At 42.2% G+C, this 21,068-nt stretch overlaps 2 protein-coding genes across 5 annotated transcripts in view; one reads left to right on the forward strand and one right to left on the reverse strand.

Moving 5' to 3' along the window:
• Positions 1–5,618, reverse strand: part of GTF2H1 (general transcription factor IIH subunit 1) — a 29,381-nt gene extending 23,763 nt beyond the window's left edge. The window contains exon 1 of the mRNA XM_061406256.1: positions 5,528–5,618. The gene's annotated coding sequence lies outside the window, so the exon portion shown is untranslated. The remainder of the gene's footprint in view (positions 1–5,527) is intronic.
• A 358-nt stretch (positions 5,619–5,976) lies between these two features.
• HPS5 (HPS5 biogenesis of lysosomal organelles complex 2 subunit 2) overlaps positions 5,977–21,068 on the forward strand; it is a 48,224-nt gene continuing 33,132 nt past the window's right edge. The window contains exons 1-8 of one of the 4 annotated variants that reach the window (XM_061406253.1): positions 6,045–6,124; positions 10,809–10,957; positions 13,100–13,263; positions 15,235–15,345; positions 15,514–15,578; positions 16,031–16,223; positions 17,339–17,472; positions 20,775–20,987. In XM_061406253.1, the coding sequence (XP_061262237.1) occupies positions 13,156–13,263; positions 15,235–15,345; positions 15,514–15,578; positions 16,031–16,223; positions 17,339–17,472; positions 20,775–20,987 (824 nt within the window). In that variant the 5' untranslated portion in view covers positions 6,045–6,124; positions 10,809–10,957; positions 13,100–13,155. Of the gene's footprint in view, positions 6,125–10,808; positions 10,958–13,099; positions 13,264–15,234; positions 15,346–15,513; positions 15,579–16,030; positions 16,224–17,338; positions 17,473–20,774; positions 20,988–21,068 lie in introns of all 4 variants that reach the window. The other 3 variants (XM_061406255.1, XM_061406254.1, XM_061406252.1) reach the window with 3 other exon arrangements.

Genomic DNA, 21,068 nt, shown 5'->3' on the forward strand with positions numbered 1-21,068 from the left:
CGCAGTTATAATTAACAATAAAATGCATAGTTCTTAGGTGTTCTGTTTGATGCATTTTGACAGCTGTTTATGACCATGTACCATTACCCAAAACTAGAGAGAGAACATTTCCATCGCCCTGCTAAGTTTTCTCACGTCCCTTTCTAGTCTGTTCTCTTCCTCCCACCCTCCAGCAACTGTTTTGATTCCTATCACCACAGGTTAGTTTTTCTCTGTTCCAGGATTTCATTGGAAATGGAATCATGCAGTATGTATGCTTTCATTTTTGGCTTTTTGAAATTCACCATATTATTACATGATTCAGTAGTTTTGTTTTTTTTTTAACATATAAGTAATTCATGAATTGGGTCTTAAATGAGGGTTTTGACAGAGAAAAGAAAATAAGCACTGTAATCAAAGGGAATGGCTTGGAGCAAAGATTGGGGCCAGGGATGGTTACTAGTTTGCTCTGGATGTAGCACAAAATTCATAATGGGGATCAGTGGGATATGAAATTGAAGAGTTAAGATGGAGGCAGACAATGGAAAATACCCCACTGTGTGGTTGACAACAGAAAACTTCTAAAAGATTAAAATGGGGGACCAATTTGTATTTTAGGAAATTAATCTAAGACAACATGAGAGAGACTGAAGAGAGGGACCAGAAGGGTCTGAAGCAGGCGGGGGGCAGTGAGAATGGAGAGGAAGAGACGAGGAGGAGTACTGAGGAAGCAGAATTAACAGATATTGTACTGAAGATGTCAGAGCTGCTTACTCACACCCCACTTCTAGGTGTTGCTGACAGGAGTACAGCAATGCCATTTACTGAGACAGTTAGAAGAAAAAACAAGTTTGTAAGTGAAGACAAGCAATTCAGCTCTGAAAATGAGTCTGAGGTGCCGATAAGTCATGCAGGTAAAGACAGTCTGGATTATGCAGGCATTTATAAATGCTGGGACTGAGCTTCATTAAGTCAAGTAGCCAGAAAGGATTTAAAAAAATGCCCCAAGTTAATCATCTTGTTTACTTGTGATTGAAAGCATTTTCCCATGTTACTTTACAACCTCCAGCTTTAATATACATCATATATGATAAAGGATCAAAATTCTTAATGCCATCTTTTAACTGATTTACTTATTTGATGTCCTCCTGAGATTTTGATTACTGTTGCTTACAAAGTTTGAAAAACCATGGTTTTAAATAAATGTTTTTTTGGTTTTTCCCTTTTTTGGTTGTGCTATGGCATGTGGGATTTAAGTTCCCTGACCAGGGATCGAACCTCGGCCATCGGCAGTGAAAGCACACTGCCTAACCACTGGACTGCCAGGGAAGTCCCTTAAGGACTATTTAACGACATTAAAAAGATTCCATTAGGTGCTCAAAACAAGCAAAAAACCCTAGTTTGATTATATATTCTTAAATTTTAAAAAACCTATCTAAAATTTATTGAATGCTTGTAATACATGCCAGCAACTGGGCTAAGTTCTTTATTATCTCTTTGAGTCCCCAGTTAACAATCCTGAGGTAGATTCTATTATTAGTTCCATTCTGCAGATAAAGGAAACTGGGTCTAAGAAACCCAGAAGCTTTCCCAAAGCATCAAGAAGTAGAACTGGGTTTGAATCTGGGTCAGTCTGACCTTGGAGTTCCATTACGCTACCCTGCAAATATATATGACAGGGGAGACATATACCCAATTTAATAGTGGTTACCTGTGGTGACAGGACTACAGATGATTTGAATGTTCTTTTTGTTTTCTTGACTATCTACAATAAACACTGTATTTTGTAACGAGAAAAAGTTATTAAAAATGTCTTTCCAGGGACTTCCCTGGTGGTCCAGTGGTTAAGACTCTGGGTTCCCAATGCAGGGGGGCCAGATTTGATCCCTGGTCAGGGAACTAGATCGCACATGCCGCAACTAAGACCCAGTGCCGTCAAGTAACTAAATACCTAAAAAAAAAAAAAAAAAAAAAGTCTTTCCAAGAGTTTATGATCTATCAAACTGTATCTATAAGGTAACATGGGAAAATGTTACAGGTAGTTAGTGTGCTAAGAATTAGAACAACTGTTATTTTCAAGTTTTGTAATATTATTTTTATTTAGTATTAAAACTTTAACTTATAGTAATTTTTATAACATCTATGGAACCATTAAATATTTTTACATTAATATTATAACAAATTATTACAAAAATTTTAAAAACTTACCTATACTTTGTAAAATTAAACTCCATACCACAGGAACCATGTTTTAGGAAACATGAATTAAAATCTGAGAAAGACATGTGGGGAGGGTGTGTGGAGGGTGACAAGCAAATAATGACAGTATGTCCATGTATGGAGGAAAAGCAAGGACAGCTGATAGAGAAAGTCCCCAATTAACTGGGCTTACAGGCACAAGTAAAAGTGTTAGCTTTGGAAAAGAACAGAAAAACTTTTCTGAGATGGGACGGTAAGGAAGAAAGATGAATGAAGACATAGGAACTGTAGAGTGGAGGATAAATTAGATTAAAGGAACTATTAGTTGGCTACTTTAAATCAATTTGGAAAAACAAAAGGTAAAACCATTCATATTAAAATCCATTTAGAGGGAGCTTTAAAATGCATCAGAGACAAGTCACTGAACACTGGGAATAACTAGTTGATTGTCTTACAGATAACTTGCTTGGCAAATTTCCCTGCTCATCTGCAGTACCTCTGTTAACTATAGAAGGACCAGCTTTAGGAAGTTTAACAGAACCAGTGGTACCATCCTGCAATGGCGTCTAAGATTTCTAGATTTTTCCTGAAGGTGGCTCCTTGGGGAGGCAAAAAGATCTTTCTAGTAGAACTCTGTAAGAGCCACAGAATATTTTGTTTAGGAAAAATACTGATGCCGTTACATTTAAATAAAGCAGCTTGATGAAGATCTAGCTTTACTTAAAAGATTATTTTATGAAATAATCTGCCACAAGACTGCTTTAAATAGCAAAATCCTCCAGCAAAGACGTTAATTCACTTGCAGTTAAATATTTACTTGCACTGGGCCTTGACACAGTCTCCTCCCTTTCCATCAACTTGCTTGTACTCATTTTTTGGTCTCCTCCAAGTTTCAAAGTCACCAGGCAAGGTTTCCTGTTCTTCTCTTTACAGCACTTACCACTACTGTAATTAATTTTTAAAGTTAACTCTTTAACTTCTATCTCCTGGCAAGACTGCAAGCTTCACAAAGAAGGGCAGAGGCTGCATATGTTGTTCATGGCAATACAGAGCCCAGCAGCATATTTAAGCCTGAGGCAACAGTCCAATAAGCACCTGTGACATCTATGCAAGATCTCTGCTGTTAAAAGAATACGATCTTGGTTAAGAAACAAGAAACCTTTGTACATACATTCTGGAATAAACTCCAGGAACTCAATTTACAGAGCAGAGTACCTTTCCTCACAGATTCCAATAACTGGCTTATAAGTAAAAAAGGATAAGAAGAATTTGAAACTGTTTGGCAGAAATCTTTAACTTTCCATTTCCTACATCCTGTATCTCTGCATTTCCATTCCCTTTCCAATGTGAGAGATAAATGGTGCAGGAAAACAAAACAAGCGACACATGAAATAAATTCCGTATCACTCTCTAAAAAGAGGATTATTAGAGAAAGTGCTTCTGTGTCTGCCAGCATACAAAATGGAGATCTGGAATGCTGCTTGCCGTCAGGCAATCCTAAAAAATGTTAACAATTCAGCACTACAGGGAATAAGACCTTGGAAGTATGTACAGAGTGACCAAAATGTACTGTTTTAAGGATAGTCACATATGTAAGGAGGACATTAAATGGAAAAACTGAGGTAGCAATTTTAAGACCAAGCACTTTTTCATTTTACAGCAGTGCAGGGAGAGGGAGGCGGAGGAAATGCCACAGAGATGCAAGACAGAGGGAAGTGAGGCTTGTATCCACTAATAAATACTGCATGCCGACAACAGGAGGATGCCAAAAGTGAGAGGAGAGCAATCAGCTGGTAATCAAAGTGCAGAAAGCAGGAAACGACTAAAGACACTTCCAGTAGCAGTATCCACGGAGTAGAAACAGTGGGCAAAATGCTTGGAAAGCTCAAGGTACACCTGACAACTTCTGATGGTGAGGGGAAAACCAGCAGCACAGAAAAGCAGGGCTAAAAGATGTACAGACAGACCATCAGGAAGAAGATATAAGCCTTTAGGGCAGGAGGTACAGGAAGCAGCCACAACTGACTGAAGCTGATTGTCTGGTGCACTGTTTTTAGCCAATTCCTGTCTTTGCATCAACCTTCCTAGTAAACAGCTCTCTCTGCGTTTGTGATTTTTTTTCCACATTAGCACTACCATACGACTGAACTGAACTGAGGTACTTATTACACCACGCAGAAGAGACTCAAATCTTTAAATCTGCTGCACTGCTACGTGTTGGCTGAGTGAGAGTAGCAGAACAGGTTTAATGGCTCCAAATTACCTCTCCCTCTTTTCCAAACCAGGGATTTTGGTCAGCTAAAGGACACAAAGTTCGTTCTAGAGCCTAGTTCTTTTGTATGCCATAAACCTGATACTAGAGGTTACCTTCCCCTCTGCTGTGACCTCTCCATTTCATTTTTCTACCTTTGATTTTTCAAAATCTACCTTAGGGTTGGCAACCTTGCTTTAGTTACCAAAGTCGAGTTCAGTGATTTTCAAACTGTGTTCCAAGAGGGGAGGCTAAGTGGGTAGGATGGGTGCTCCCAAATGCAATTCCACCATGGCATGTTGCTTTATATGTCTGGGGTTTCTGGTAAGAATTCACTAGGAAAAATTGTTCCACTTCCTTATGGAGTCAGTACTTACTGCAAGGTATACTTTAAACCACACAGTTTTGGTATGTTTTTAAAACTGGGTCTGTTAATGGGCAAAAGGTTAAGTTTTTATCTCTTTCCTCCCGTCACACCTCCCCCTCCCTCTTTTTATAGACCCTAAAACAGGTGTTTAAGAGTCAACCGAAAACACTTCCTTACACAATTTAGGCTTTGAGAATTTCTAAAATAACTATATATTTCCATGTGTTGGTGCTTAAACATGAACAAGTTGGGCATAGATCAAAACTTGGTGTGTGAGTGGCGGGGATGGGGTGAACTGGCACACGTGTTAAGGTCGTTTTAAGAGGGACAGGAATTGACAAGCGAAGCAAAAGGAGTGTGGAACTAAGATGAAAGCTTTTCCCTTACAGAAACCGAAAGACTCAATAGCACATTTTCTAACGGGAAGGGCTCCTCAGCCAGAGAGAGGCCTCCACGTCCTTCACCCTCATGAGCCAAGTCTTATCCCAGCTTCGGGTACATCTTTGAGTCCCTGCTTTCAGTGGAGGAGTTGGCTTCCTATAGACAGGCAGATTAGGAGTCGCCTCTTCCTCTCTTCATTATAATAAACGGCTAACCGACAGCAGAATTGGGAATTGCAGCAACGGCGACAGGGATACAGGAAAAAGGGGCAGATACCGTGCCGTCCTGCGGCCCCCAGGCCTGTCAGCTCATCACCCAACCGTCCACCCCATTTTTCGGTCTAAACTTACCAGGTGGGAGACGGCCCTGGGCAGGGAGTAAGTTACTGCGCTGGGTCGAGTCGAGTTCCGCTGAGCTTCTTAGAGACGCTGCGGGAAAGAGGCTGAAACCCAGTAGCCGCCGCCGCCGCCACCGCCTCTGTTACCAGGGGGTCTCGCCTCCATCGCTGGCTGCGAGAACTCTGAGGGCACGTGACCGGAAGTATGAAGGCGGGTCTGCGGGACACGTGACCCCAGAGCACGGCCGCCATGACACCTTCCGCTAGTTCCCTCCCTCCTCCGCCGGTGCGCGCCTGTTTCATTTCCTCTCGCCGGCTTTAGGCGGTGAAAGGTCCCAGGAACTTAGCTGTCTCACCCCTTTGGCCTAGAGCTCCTTCGGTCCCGTTCGGCGCTGCGTCTTCGGCCGACAGCGGGCAGGCCGCAGAGAGCGTAATCGCGACCGCGGCCGGAGGGGGAGGGACCACGCGCAAGCAGGGCGTAACCCGTCACGTGACGAGGAAGTACCGTTAACAGCTTTGTCTCGGCGTCCCCGGCGCTCCGGGATGACGTAAGCCTGGGAGGGAGGAGTAGGAGGGAAGACTGAAGCTCAGGTGCGGCTCTTAGCGCGCGGTGAGTGTGCGGGCGCCTAACCTGGAGAGATGCTGTGACCCACAGAAAGTTGGGGGCTGCCAGCCTAGAGGTGGTGGAGAGGGGCTGAGACCTACAGGCTGGGAGCCTGACTTTGAAAACTTGATTACCGCCGCTTCTTTCAAGAGATCTGAATGTAGTATTAAAGTTAACTGCTGTTAAGTTCGGAGTTCGCTAGGCAGGGAGCTTGTGGTCAGATGTCTGCAGTGATGCGTGCAAGGCATGTTGAGTGCATGAGTGAGTGAGTCGCCATTTCTTGGTCTAAGGTAGAGAGGAGTTCTCTATTACTTGAGTTGTTGAGTCACTCAGTCGTGTCCGACTTTGCGACCCCATGGGCTGCACTACTCCAGGCTTCGCTGTCCTCCACTGTGTCCCAGAGTTAGCTCAAACTCATGTCCACTGAGTCAGTGATGCTATCCAACCTTCTCATCCTCTGTCTCCCCTTCTCCTGCCCTCAGTCTTTCCCAGGATCAGGGTCTTTTCCAAGGAGTCGGCTCTTCGCATCAGGTGGCCAAAGTATTGGAGCTTCAATTCAGCATCACTCCTAATGAATATTCACGGTTGATTTCCTTTAGGGATAGACTGGTTTGATCTGGCTGTCCAATGAACTCTCAAGAGTGTTTTCCAGCACCACAGTTCGAAAGGCATCAATTCTTTGGCGTTTAGCCTTCTTTATAGAAAGATCCCATTATGAGGAAATCCCCAACTTCCCCTTGGCATAATATCTGTAATTTTTCTTCCTTTTTCCTCTCTCTTGCCTCTTCTTCCTTCCACGCATCTAGTGGGGAAAAGAGAACGCTGTTATTTGCGTTGGGTGTTCGCACAGCAAACACTGGTTCAGTAAAATGAGTACTAGGCCAAGAGACCCCACTCCAGTACTCTTGCCTGGAAAATCCCATGGACGGAGGAGCCTGGTAGGCTGCAGTCCATGGGGTCGCTAAGAGTGGGACAGGACTGAGCGACTTCCTTTTCACTTTTCACTTTCATGCATTGGAGAAGGAAATGGCAACCCACTCCAGTGTTCTTGCCTGGAGAATCCCAGGGACGGGGGAGCCTGGTGGGCTGCCGTCTATGGGGTCGCACAGAGTCGGACACGACTGAAGCGACTTAGCAGCAGCAGCAGCAGGCCAAGAGAAAAACCTTTTTTTTGATCCAACTGCTTTTTATGTTGCCATCAAGCAGTAGGGGAAATGGAAAGGTAATTAGATTTGGACTCAAGATTAGTGGATTTTAGTCTCACCTCTGCTTATGAGCTCTGTGACCTTTGGTAAACCAACTCTTGAAAAGGTTTTTCATTGACTTTGGTAAGCATTTATGGTCACCCTCTGTTTGCTTAGTGTTTTGCTAGGCTAACTGTGACAGAAGTAATAGTTAAACTCAGTTTTGTGGAGAGACAGGGTTTTTTTTATTTGGAGGAAGATTCCAGAAACAGCATATATTACACCATGGAGGCACAGAAGGTTTATAGAAAGATCTGTACAGAGATTCTTGTTAAATATTTACTTAAAAGTCTTAAATGCATATATGTGTATGACTAAGTCACTTAGCTGTACACTTGAAACTAACACAGCATTGTAATTTAACTATATGTACCTCAATAAAAAATCTTGTTCAGAAAAATTTCAAACACAGACAGAATAGTACAATGAACCCTCATGTATACCTAACCAAACTTTAACAAGTATCAACATTCTACTGTTCTTGTTTGAACAGCTTAAAAATTTCTGGGTACTTTTTATATCCATTGGTGAATTTGATTAATAGCAGCTTTCAATTTGAGCTCAATTCTACTGTATCTAGGTACTGGCTGATGTTGTTTACTTGCTAAGTTGTCTCCAACTCTTTTGTGACTCCATGGATTACAGCTTGCCAAGCGCCTCTATTCATGGAATTTCCCAGGCAAGGATTTTGGAGTGGGTTGGCATTTCCTTCACCAGGAGATCTTCCCAACCCAAGGATCGAATCTGTGTCTCCTGCATTGGCAGGCATATTCTTTACCACTAAGTCACCAGGGAAGCCCAGGTACTAGCTAGGAAGATTGTATTAATATTGTTTGAAAATTTCTTTGGGTGTTAGTTAGCTTCTTTCTCTGTTGAATCAGATGTGTGACATGGCTACTTTAAAAACATACCTGGAAAAAAAAAAAAAAACACAAAAAACTGCCTCTGTGATACTATTTTAGGATGTAATATAGAAACTTAGTGTCCAGGTCAAGGAAGTTAGTGTTTCTACTCTGTTCTGGTTATTAAGCTACTGAAGAGTTTTATGTTCAGTTCTGGACAAGACATGTTCAGGCATGTGTGGAAGGCTTATCAGAACTGAGAGGAATTTGGAAATTGTCAGGTCAGAATGATTGAAGAACTGGTGTTAAATTTTTAGAAGACCTCATGACATTTTTCAAATACTGAAGGACTGTTTTGTAAGGAGTAAACATTTCCTTGGGCTTCCCAGGTGGCACTCTTGGTAAAGAACCTGCCTATCAAAATGCAGGAGCCACAGGTTTGATCCCTGGGTGGGGAAGATCCTCTGGAGGAGGGCATGCAACACACTCTAGTACTCTTGCCTGGAGAATCCCATGGACAGAAGAGCCTGGTGGGCTACAGTACATAGGGTTGCAATAAGTCAGACACGACTGAAGTGACTTAGCATTCATGCAGACATTTTCTTAAACTGTAGAAGCCACAGTTGGTAAAAGTTCCAAGTCATCAGGTTTCAGCCCAGTAGTAAAAAAGTACCTTATAATGGTGTGAGCTGTGGAGGAGTGGACTGTGCAGCTTCATGAGAGGGAGCACTTCCTTTCCCTTTCTGAAAATGTTCAGAGACCCAGAAGCTTAATTCAGATTAATTTTTGAATTACGTGGATGTGTGCACCGAGATATCTGTGAGTCTTCCACTTTGAGAATTATGAGAAGTGGGACTTATTCTAGACCTGAAAGCCTGAGAAGATTTTGCTAAGTGGGTCTGGGAGGTAAGGAGTCTATTCAGAGATAGTAAGCGCAAGGGAAGGTATAAATTTGGAATGGTGTAACACTATCACCTGGAGAAGGCAATGGCATCCCACTCCAGTACTCTTGCCTGGAAAATCCATGGACAGAGGAGCCTGGTAGGCTGCAGTCCATGGGGTCTCGAAGAGTCGGACATGACTGAGCAACTTTACTTTCATGCCTTGGAGAAGGAAATGGCAACCCACTCCAGTGTTCTTGCCTGGAGAATCCCAGGGACGGGGGAGCCTGGTGGGCGGCCGTCTATGGGGTCGCACAGAGTCGGACACGGCTGAAGCGACTTAACAGCAGCAGCAGTTTCACTGGGCTTCCCTGATAGCTCAAGATGGCAGAGAATCCGTGTACAATGCAGGAGACTGAGTTTGATCCCTGGGTTGGGAAGATCCCATAGAGAAGGGAACAGCTACTCACTCCAGTATTCTGGCCTGGAAAATTCCATGGACAGAGGAGCCTGGCAGGCTATAGTCCACGGAGTCTCAAAGAGTCAGACACGACTGAGAGACTTTCACTTTCACTAACACCCAGCAACTTCTCTTGAGAACTGACATTGTATATGCTGTTCCCTTTTCGTTCTCATCTGCATTAAGTCTTTTTCAGAGAAATAGAAACTAGGTTTTTTACTTGATTAGGTCATAATTTCCAGGTTATTCTCTCTTCACTGAGATCAATGCCAAATGATCTATCCATATCAGAATTTAAGTTTGCAAGTGGAAGAGATAGCCACTGTGGTCTTGATGTCATTCCTTTCTATCTTCCTTAGGATCTTACACAGTGATTCATCTTCTTTTTCTTGTATCTTCAGTCCCTATCATTCTAAATTCTGTTCATTTACTACCTACATGTCTGTCTGAGTCTCCTCTGCTCATAAAGTCAAGAAAGGTTTTCTCCTTCTCCACAAGATGTCTTGAGTAACTAACAGACCTTATCTTTAGTTTCTCACTTCTAACCCCTTTTCTCAAGTCCTTGGTTTCTAGTGTCTGCCCACAGCGCTTTACAGCAATTATGTTGTCTACCAGTACTAAATCCTTCAATGCCTTTCTGTTGCTTACCAAATATAATTTGTTCAGGTTCCTTGGTTTGAGATTCATAGTGCTTTGTAACTTGTACCTGAATTAATATCCAGGTTTATCTTTTTTATTCCATTGCTTGTATGCTGTGTTTCAACCAAAGACTTATATTCTCCAAATATATCATCTGACTTGCCAATGCAGGAGACACGGATTCCATCCCTGAGTTGGGAAGATCCCCTGGAGAAGGAAATGGCAACACACTCCAGTATTGCCTGGGAAATCCCGTGGACAGAGGAGCCTGGTGGGCTACAGTCCATGGGGGCGCAAAGAGTAGGCCACCACTTAGTGACTAAACAACAACAGTAAATACTTGGCTTATTGCTGCCTCTTTACCCTCCCTTTCCTCAGCTCCAGTGCTGCTTCCCTTAGAAAGGTTTCTGCGGTTACTTTTAACTCAATGTGATCCCTCTGTCCTCTGTGTTCCGACGTATTACTTTGCTTTTGTTCCCCTTATGAGGTGTGTGTGTGTGTGTGTGTATGAGGGGTGTGTGTGTGTGTGTGTGTATGAGGGGGCTGTGTGTGTGTATGTGATTTGTCTTTCCTCCTCAGTTAATTATAAAGTGACTGCTTTCTGGAATTATTTTGTCTTGTTAGCACCACTGTGCCTCATATTTTACTAGAAGCCGCTGATTTGGAGGAAAAAACACCAGAATTATGGGTTTAAATTTTACTCAGGGGCTTGCTGAGGACTTCAGCCTGGGCCATAGCCACTCAGTTGGCTCTGAGGAAACTGCTCAGAAGAGGTAGGAGAGAAGACAGTTTACGTGGGAATTTTAGCTGGGAAATAAGTGCAGGCAGGCCTATATCTTGGTAAAAGAGTACTGCTAATCACAAAGAACCGCTTTTCTATGTATGGGGATGTATGAAAATCTGAGGTGATTAAAATTCTGCCTGAGATATACATCTGTTTGAGGGGCCTTTGTCTGAGCCGCGGGCCTCATCCTGTTGACTTAATTTCCTCTGAGTGCCCTGGTGGTCAGCAACTGCAGCGGGTTAGGGCTTAACCCTTGTAGAACTCGATGGTGAGCAGAGCTGTTTGTCTGGTGATCCTGATTTTTCTGTGTCTGTAATACTTAATAATGTGAATGGGTGAAAGAATGGCAGAAGATTTTTAAAAAATATTTTGAGTATAGGAGAACTACTAATGATTTTTTTTTTTCAGAACACCATTCTTGCACAGATCAAGCTGTATTAAAAACAGCATTAATAGCAGAAAATAAAACTATGTTATGTGTATGCAGTAAAAACTATTGTAAACGTCTGTATGTGTTTTGCCCCTGGAAATTATGCCTCATGAATGTTAGGACTTTCAGTTAGGTTTTGTCCTCTGTTGTATCTCTGGGACCTAAAAGGATGCCTGGCACATAGTTGGTGCTAAGTACATATTTGTTGAATAAATGAGTGAGTGAATACATGTGTTTTTTTGGGAAAAACAAAACCACAAGGTATAAATAATTAAAAACAAGTATAAACAGTTATTTCTGAATTTTTCCGTGGTATTTGCTTTTTATTCTCAACTTGGTAGGTAACAAAAGATTGAGGAAAAGTTAAAATTAATGGGTAGAATTTTCTTAAATTCTGTTTCTTTTTTTCTGGAACCTGATATAATTTGACAGAAACACACGCTTGAGTGTTGTCGAACAGGTACGAATGCTTGTGTTAGTTGACAAAGTCTTCACTGGGTAGCTGGCATTTGCTCCCTTGTATTCTTTAGTTTAGTCACTAAGTTATGTCTGACTTTTGCGATCCCAGGGATGTGAATTCTTACTCCTGATTTTTCCTATCAGGTCTGATACTGAAGCTCTCATTCCCCTTGGTGTGCTAATTCTTGGCATCCGACTTCTCACTCACAGGCTGGGGGAAGCCATCCAGAGGCCCTTTTCCTGTTAAACACTGTTGAATTGTGGGCTCATAACCATTGAATGTCACCCCACTCCAGTACTCTTGCCAGGAAAATCGCATGGGCGGAGGAGCCTGGTGGGCTGCAGTCCATGGGGTCGCACAGAATCGGACACGACTGAGCGACTTAGCAGCAACCATTGAATGCAGTGAGAGACTTACAGACAGATGATTTACAGCTCAAAGAATTGCAGCTGGAGTTGCTATTTTACCACAGAGGAGCTTGACAGAATTTCCCCTTATATTCTGCAGAGTCTGTTCTATACTGTTAGATAAATAGAGTAGGATAGGATTATGGAGAACCTTTAGAATCTGGATTTTTTTTCTCTGGGAGTTTTAGAGTCAGGGAATGATACCGTACAAGCTGACTCACGTGTAATGTTACTTGTACTTGTTTTCTTCCCACCTAGATGCCAGGCACCTCCAGAGTAGGGAATCCTTGTCCCTTTCTCATGTTTCCTTGTTTTCTCCACTTGTTCCTGAGTCCAGGCTTGCCCTGCTCACCGCACGACAGGCCAGTAAATCGGAGACGGAAGTGTTCAGGCAAAGAATAACTTTATTTGGAAAGGTGGTTGACCGAGACAATGGCAAGACTCCTGTCTCAAAATAACCATCTTCTTGGGATCTGGATACCAGATTGTTTTCTAGGGGTGGGGAGGAAGGTGAGGAAGTAAAGTAAAAAGGCTATTAATCTTGCAGACATCTCCTGGAATGGCCAACCTCAGGGAGGGGACTGTTAATTTCTCCCTTCCTGTAGCAATCCACAGGTGGAGCGGGTCCTGAAGAAAGGCATTTTGGTTTAAGACTCAGGTAGAGGGGCAGGGTTCCTTGAGGCAGGCCATTATGTATGGATTGCAACAGCAATGGGGAGCAAAGGTTAAAAGGAACAGATCCATCATGGAGTCAGATTTTGTTCTTCGCTGTAACACCTGTTCATTTAATGCTTGCTGAAAGAGTGGTGAGCTTCTTAAATTATATTTCTGCAGGTTTTATTCAGGATCACTGTGCCTGTCCCTCAACGTAGTTTCATCTGTCTGGGTAAATGACTTTTGTGCCAGTGATACCAGAGTCCTACAGCCATGTTCTTGCAGAATTTGAGTCTCTGGATCCATTACTTTCAGCCCTGAGGCTGGACTCCACTCGTCTAAAGGTGATTTTCTTGATCCTTATATCAGTTTTATTTTCATATTGATAGTTGGGTGCGTTCTTTGTTACATGTGTGCCCCTCCCAAACATTTTTTATGTTTCATAGACTCCTGGGTGTTCTTACCTGTACTGTAATACTTTGCATAGAAGTGGTATTTTCCTAGCACTTTCTTGATTTATTTTTCAAGCAGTTGATTGAATTCTTCTTTCCCATCCTTAAAAGTCATGATATTGATTACTGAATCCACCCCCTCCCCCAAATCTTACTGCCTTCTCTCAGAAAGTAATGTATTTGATTGAAAATAACATAGTTTAAATGAGTATACCTCATTGCCTTTTGAACAATAAGAACCATTGCAGTTCTATGAAGTTCATTTCAAAACAAGGAATTTGATGTACCCCTCTGTTTTAGGGAACGGAGCTAAAAATTAGCATTGCAAAATTAGCCAAAAATTAGTTCTGTGGGGAAGGAGTACGTGCTTCTCTCAAACTCTGAGTTCATTTGATAAACTCAGGAATGACATGGTAAAGAATAGTCTCATAACCAATTCCTCACCCCAGAGCACCCTTCTAGCCTCTGAGCAAAGGAACGGGAAGTAATAGGCAAAGTAATATGAGCAACAATTATGAGGGTTGGTAGCTGACATTTTTTTAGCTGCAAGTTACAGAAAATCTTCTCAGTAATGGCTCAAGCAATAAAGGTGTTTATAACCTGGTTGGAAGTTGTTATTTCTGGGATTAGTGTGGTGGCCACTGATATTCCTTAGGACCCAGGCTTTCCATCTTTCCTGTTCTGCTAGCTTCTGTATATTGACTGTTGGTCACATTTGCAAGATAAGCGGCCGGCTTCAAGTCTTGATTATCTCCAGTAGCAGCTCAAGTGAGATGGAGCTGCCTGAGACAAAGGCTTTTTTCCCCTTCAGATTCTACCATTTATCTGAGAGGGCAGAGTTTTCCAGGAAGCCCTCACAGGGCTTAGTCTCATTAGCTGGACTTGAGTTCTAGGGCTCCCCCTAGCTGCAAAAGAAACTGGGTAAGTGAAGATTTGGATTTTCCAGCTTCTATAGTAGAAAGATGGAGAAGGCAATGGCACCCCACTCCAGTGTTCTTGCCTGGAAAATCCCATGGACAGAGGAGCCTGGTAGGCTGCAGTCCATGGGGTCGCTAAGAGTCGGACACGACTGAGCGACTTCACTTTCACTTTTCACTTTCATGCCTTGGAGAAGGAAATGGCAACCCACTCCAGTGTTCTTGCCTGGAGAATCCCAGGGACGGGGGAGCCTGGTGGGCTGCAGTCTGTGGGGTCGCACAGAATCGGACATGACTGAAGCGACTTAGCAGCAGTAGCAGCAGCATAGTAGAAAGAAGCAAGGTTGAAGAGGATTGGGAATATGTTTGTTTGCCAACCAGTGATTTTTACCGTAGTGTTCTGGGCACAGCATGGCCACTGCTTTTTCTGGATAAGGAGAGGAAGGTGTGGGGAGATCTAATAGTACAGCGACTTGTATTTGCGTCGTCTACAGTCTCACTTGCTCTCAGAGCTGTGGGTTTTCTGTTCTCATCGTACAGACTAGAAAGGATTTACCTGAACACATGGTTAAAGTGGTTGCTTTATCCCCTGGGTACTTGATCTTCCATCATTGCGGTCAGCATTGGAATGACCTAGCTGAATTGCCCAGAAGATGAATAGGCTAGTAACTGGCTTCTGCCAAGGGGGAAATTACTCATTTATACAATTGAGCCTATTCAGCCATTTTGAGATTCAGTTAAAAAGTTGAAACTGAAATGTCCTTTCTTCTGTATCTTTCACTATTCTAGAATAAGAGCTTGAATCCCGTTGGATGGTATCTAACTGGGCAGTGGGTAGAGTGGTGGGGAGGAACCTGACACAAATTCTCAGTGTCTTATTTCCAGTAGATAGTTTGATTTGCTTAGTGGCTGAGAGTCTCTCACTTGTCTGTTTCCATGTTTCTAGTGCACGAGCATAGCCGTGTCTCGAAAATGGTTGGCTTTGGGCAGTTCAGGAGGAGGACTCAACCTCATTCAGAAAGAAGGCTGGAAGCACAGGCTTTTTCTTTCTCACAGGGTAAGATTAAGGGTTGCCCTGTCATGTACCATCTAGAGTATCTGTCATAAATGTGAGTTCTCCATTGTAAACATCATTTGGAATAAAAGAAGAAGGTAAAACTTGAGATTGAGTAGTAAATTACACGTTTTTGAGGAGCTGCCTAATAGTTCTCCTTCTGTGCTCTAGGAAGGTGCAATTTCTCAGATAGCCTGCTGTTTACATGATGATGATTATGTTGCTGTGGCTACCAGGTGAGAAACTGTTTTGAAACTATCTGATTTTTCCCAAATGCATCTGAAATTGAAAAATGGGGTTGTGTGCTTATTAGGGTGACCAATCATCCTGGTGTGCCTGGGCCTCACTCTTGTTTAGCACTGAAAGTCCTGTGACCTGGGAAACCATTTAGATCCAAGCAAACCAGGATGGGCAGTTGGTCACTATAGGATTTGTGGAAAACACTAATATGAGGCAACATTTCTGAGACTTCAAAGTAGAAAGGTAACATAATTTAGGACCTCAAAGTTTTCTGTTGTATTAAATTGGTGGACTAAAGCAAGGAGATTAATACCTTGGCTTTCTACTTCCTCTTTTCTGAAGAAAAAGAATATGCTTATATATTTAATATAGTTGATACTGTGATGCAGCGAAATTGTACATTTTTCACCACTGCCAAAAATTTGCTTCTGTGTCTCCATTCTTGCAGTCAAGGTCTTGTAGTTGTTTGGGAATTAAATCAAGAGCGTCGCGGGAAGCCAGAACGAATTTATGTGTCTTCAGAACACAAAGGCCGAAAAATTACAGCTCTCTGTTGGGATACAGCTATTCTTAGAATATTTGTAGGTGATCATCTGGGGAAAGTTTCTGCCATCAAACTCAACACTTCTAAGCAAGCAAAGGTGAGAACCAGTTCAGTGCTTTGTGTAAGTGGGTGAATATATAAGATGTTGTCTTACAGAATTTCAATTAAAGAACACAGTTTGATCTTTATATCTTTCAGGGTTATCTAGAGCCCAGACCATTAATTTTGAGAAAACTTGTTTGCATGTAGTATGTATGGTAGCCTGGTTTATCTTGGTCATGTTGCAGAATGACTGTGAGCTAACTTTCATAATTTGCACGTTGTCTATTACATTACTCCATAATTCACCTGGATAGCCCACTTAAATAAAGCGTTCTTTAATAGTTGGCTGTCAAGAAAGAACAGATGCCTGTTTATTAGTTATGTGAATAAAATGGCAGACATGGAGAAATGGTACCAGTTGCCCAGGCTCCTATTCTCCTGGTCCCCATTTTGAAGAAATTCTTGAGTGCAGGTATACTTTCTTTCAGGATAGATGTAACTTGTGAATGGAATCTAAAAGGCACTCCCTGCATTGGGCTCAGCAATGTGGGTCCTGAGGCTTCCTGGAATGCTCCAGTTTGTCGTTAAGCAGACCTGCTTTTCACTGTCTTCCTTTTCCAAAGCTGTTAAATCAGAAGTGGGGAACTTGTCTCTCATTGGCTTATTTCCTTGGAGGATCGTGGCAGATTAGAAGAGATTTAAATACCATTGCCTAATAATTTTTTTAGTTAACACATCAGAGTATTCTTGATGTGTTAATGAAATATTCACAATGACCCATCACAGTTACCACTTGATTCATAATGTATTTTTCATCCAAAATACATTTGGGATTCTTAGCCCTAGTTTGTCTTTTTTTTCCGAGTGGAGAAGTACTGTCTACAGGTGAACAGTTCTCTCATATATTCCAAAACGTATTTTGTCTTCTTCATCCCAGCTTCTAAGAATAGATAATCACAAACAGAGCCTTAAGAATTCTCCTCTGCAGTTATGTAGATCCATTCATTTCACAAAACGAATGGATGAAACTCAGTCTAACAGGCAAATTAATCTTGGTCCGTTTAAAATTTTTGTTTTGCTATCTAAGCTGTTTTCATTTAAAAGGTAAAGAGAGGAGGATTATGTGTATACACAAAGATAAATTTTATTTTCTTGTCACATCCCCTTTAGGCAGCTGCTGCCTTTGTGATGTTTCCTGTTCAGACAATAACGACAGTTGATTCCTGTGTTGTCCAGTTAGATTATTTGGATGGAAGACTCCTTGTATCTTCGCTTACTCGATCCTTCTTGTGTGACACTGAGAGGTATACTTACTAACCATGAGTCATTGGGAATACAGAATTTCAGAGCTGGAAGGGACTTAGAAGTCATCTCGCCCAATTTCTTCAATTCAGTTATACAAATATTAATAAGGAACCAGCTCTGTGCAAGTTGATGTTAGAGAGCAGAGAGGATATAGAGGAGAGTGACCATAGTCCAGTGGGTGACTAAGGCAAAAACTCAATTCTACCAAGAAGCCTGGTCTGAGTGCCATGAAGGAAGGTTGAACAAAGGCCTGTTCCTATATGGGGAATCAGGGCGTCTTCTTTGGTTGAGTTTGTTGTTGTTGTTGGAATTGGATATGTAGTTTTTTTCTTTTGCTGGAAAAGCGAGAGACTTTTTGGGAAAGGTGCCCAGGTGGAGAGCAAGGATAATGGAACCCAGGAGAACTGCTCTCCCACATGGCTCAGAGTCTCAGATTTTATGGTGATGTGGAATTTTGCTGTGTATTTAATAGAATTTTACTAAAAGGTAAAACTGGGTGATGAATAAGTAAGAACTTTGTGAAGCTGACAAATATTTACTGAAATCTCAAGGGTCAAGCCAAAGGGCCAGTGAATGGCAAAGGAGTGTATTGGTAGTGGCTGTGAAATACCAGAACAGGAAATGGCTTGAAATGAATAAATCCTGTGTATCACTGTGCTTAAGTTCCTCAGCCATTCTCACTGCATAGAAATATTCACCACCCCCACCCCACCTTTTCCCTTCTAGCAGCCTTGGCCAGCTACCATATTCCTCCGAACCCATCCCCTCTTTTAGAAATGTGTTATGGAGAATTTTGAGCACACACGAAAAAAGAGAAAATTGCTTGATAAACCCCTGTGAGTCCGCTAGCCAGCTTCAGTAATTTGATGAGGAGGTTTAGTAGGTGAGGTTTGAAGGCAGAAAGGTAGGAGAGGAGAGGCTGTTCTAGTAGGAAGGTGCAGCCTCTTGGGGAGCAGTGAGAAAGAATTAGGCATATTCCAAGATGTGTCCTTCTGGCTTGAGCTGGGAGTTGCTGGGGATCCTGTTGGTAAGTCTGCACCATACTGAGAGTGACAGCTGTAAATGTCACTCTAACTAAGTACATGGGCTCTCAGATCATTTTTAAGGAAGTGTACATGTGGGAAATCAGGGTTTGGAAATTGGTCCTCTTAGAACTATCCGGGATTGGAAGCTTTTTATGTCTTTCTGGGGGTTCTTCTATCTCGTGAGAAGGTGAGGAGAGGTTTCACTTTGTTTTCTTAGGATGAGAAAGACTTGTGGAAAGGAGACCATAATAGGAGGTTGCAGGTGTCTGGTATCAGAACCTGGGTATACAGCTGTGGAGCAAGGCTTTGAGACGCAAAGCATCTGTTTACCTGGAATTAGTAGGAAGGGGGATGTACTTGGTTCTGACTTATTTCAGACTGTGGGTTAGTGATGAAGTTAGGCTTATAGAACTGGATATCATCCAATGTCACCCGTTCACTTTTAGCCTAGACCTAGTGAGCAGTAGAGCTTGCTTGACATCATGCGGCTGGAGGAGGCAGACTAGAATCTTTCTGTCTTGGTTTTGTGTCTTTTCTGTACCTCAGTTACTTCTAGTATATCCTTTGACATTGGACCTTTTGGCCATTAAATCTACTCTTGAGATTTGAGTAAAATATTAGTTAACCTCACAAATTTCTTAAATATTCTTCATCTGTGTTTTTTCCTGTTTACTACATAGTCCAGTTCAGAAATCTGACTGACATTCTGACAAGTGGTCAGAACACTGGACTGAATTAACACCTTTCTAGGGTTGTTTTGAGAATCTAGTGAAATGGTATAAAGAGCTAAATAAATGGAGGTTTATTTTTATCTCTGTGCAATATAGTTGCTAATTCCCGTTTCACAGGATTGTGACTAGAGTTGGTTATGAGGATAGCCAACTGCAAAAATAACATGTTTTAGAAATGCCTTATTCATTAGCTAGAATTCAGTTTGGGGGAACCTGGATAGTACAGTAATTAACATTTTTTATTTATGTTAAAGTTTTGTTTGTTTCAAGCTATGTTCCTTTCCAAACAAACACTTTTTTTTGTTCAAACCAAGGCTCCTGATAACTAACCCAAGTGAGATACGCGGTTGCTTTTCCTGCTGCTTTCTGTCAGTGTTGTTAATGAGCTTCACTAGAAGAATTATGTATGTGAACGTGCTTTGAAGTGCATACAGAGCAATATAAGAAGTTATGGTTTCATTACTTATGTTCCTTATTTGGGAAATAAAATACATTTCTGGCTTATTTTAGTTAATCCTTAAAACTATTCTTCTAGTAAAGCTGATGTTTTGTTTTATTCTTCAAGCAAGTTTAGTGCAGGGTGTATGCACAGGTGCTAAGTCGCTTCAGTCGTGTCTGACTCTTTGTGACCCTGTGGACTGTAGCCCGCCAGGCTCCTCCATCCATGGGGATTCTCTAGACAAGAATACTGGAGAGGGTTGCCATGCCCTCCTCCAGGGATCTTCCCTACCTAGGGATCAAAATCCCTACCCAGGGATGGAACCAGAGTCTCTTACGTCTCCTACACTGGCCGGTGGGTTCTTCGCCACTAGCACCTCCCGTTCAAGTAGACACCACTGCCACATGCGATGCGGTGAATGCTTTGAAAACATGGCATGGGAAGCCTGAAATTCTGCTTGTAGGAGTCAGAGAAGGCTGTCAGAGGAGGAAGGATGGAGTTAGCTCATGAAAAATAAAGGAGTGTTTGGGAAGAGCCATACTCATCCTCACCCTCCATGTTCTCAGGCAGCTTTGTATGTGCAGTTCTTTTATATAGCTAGTTCGTGTAATCCTAGGGGAACGGAATGTCCCAAGGTACAGACTTTCAGAAGGACTTAGCGTTTTCAGGAAAGAGTGAGGCGTTTATTGGGTATTTGTGACAGACGAGTGGCCTGGAGACAGGATTGGAGAGTAGATCAGTGGCCTCCACGGGGCAGCTGAAAAACCAGATGAGCAATCAGTAGGATTTAAGGATGTAGGAAATGGTTTGGGAGCACTCATCTTTAGTTTTGGAGAAGAGCCTTCACATTAACTCTGACTGTGGCTAATAAACTGAATACTAACCTGAAGTGTTTTGCTTCCTGTAACAGAAATAGTTAATGGCAAATGAGAGTTGTAACCCTGTTTTTGATCTTTCCATTCTGTTGTTCGTTCCAGTAAATTGCTAATATGAAGAAAGGGAGGACATTGTGGGTGCGGTTATTATGGCCATGTGGATTTGCAGTCCAGTGCTTTTGACATTTCTGTCAGTAAACATGATTTCTCTCTTTTTGTGGGGGGTATTAGAGAAAAATTTTGGAAAATTGGAAACAAGGAAAGAGATGGAGAATATGGAGCTTGTTTCTTCCCGGGAAGGTGTTCTGCAGGCCAGCAGCCCCTAATATACTGTGCTCGCCCTGGCTCCAGGATGTGGGAGGTGAACTTTGATGGAGAAGTTTTAAGCACACATCAGTTTAAGAAACTCCTCTCCTCACCACCTCTTCCTGTGATTAATCTAAGGTAATGACTTATATGTTCAGTAGGAAGTATTTGAGGAACTTACATGGGGTGGGGGTTGGGTTGAAACCTCTGACATTCTAT

This window comes from Bos javanicus, chromosome 29 (genome assembly GCF_032452875.1).
Source record: "Bos javanicus breed banteng chromosome 29, ARS-OSU_banteng_1.0, whole genome shotgun sequence".
Taxonomy (NCBI): domain Eukaryota; kingdom Metazoa; phylum Chordata; class Mammalia; order Artiodactyla; family Bovidae; genus Bos; species Bos javanicus.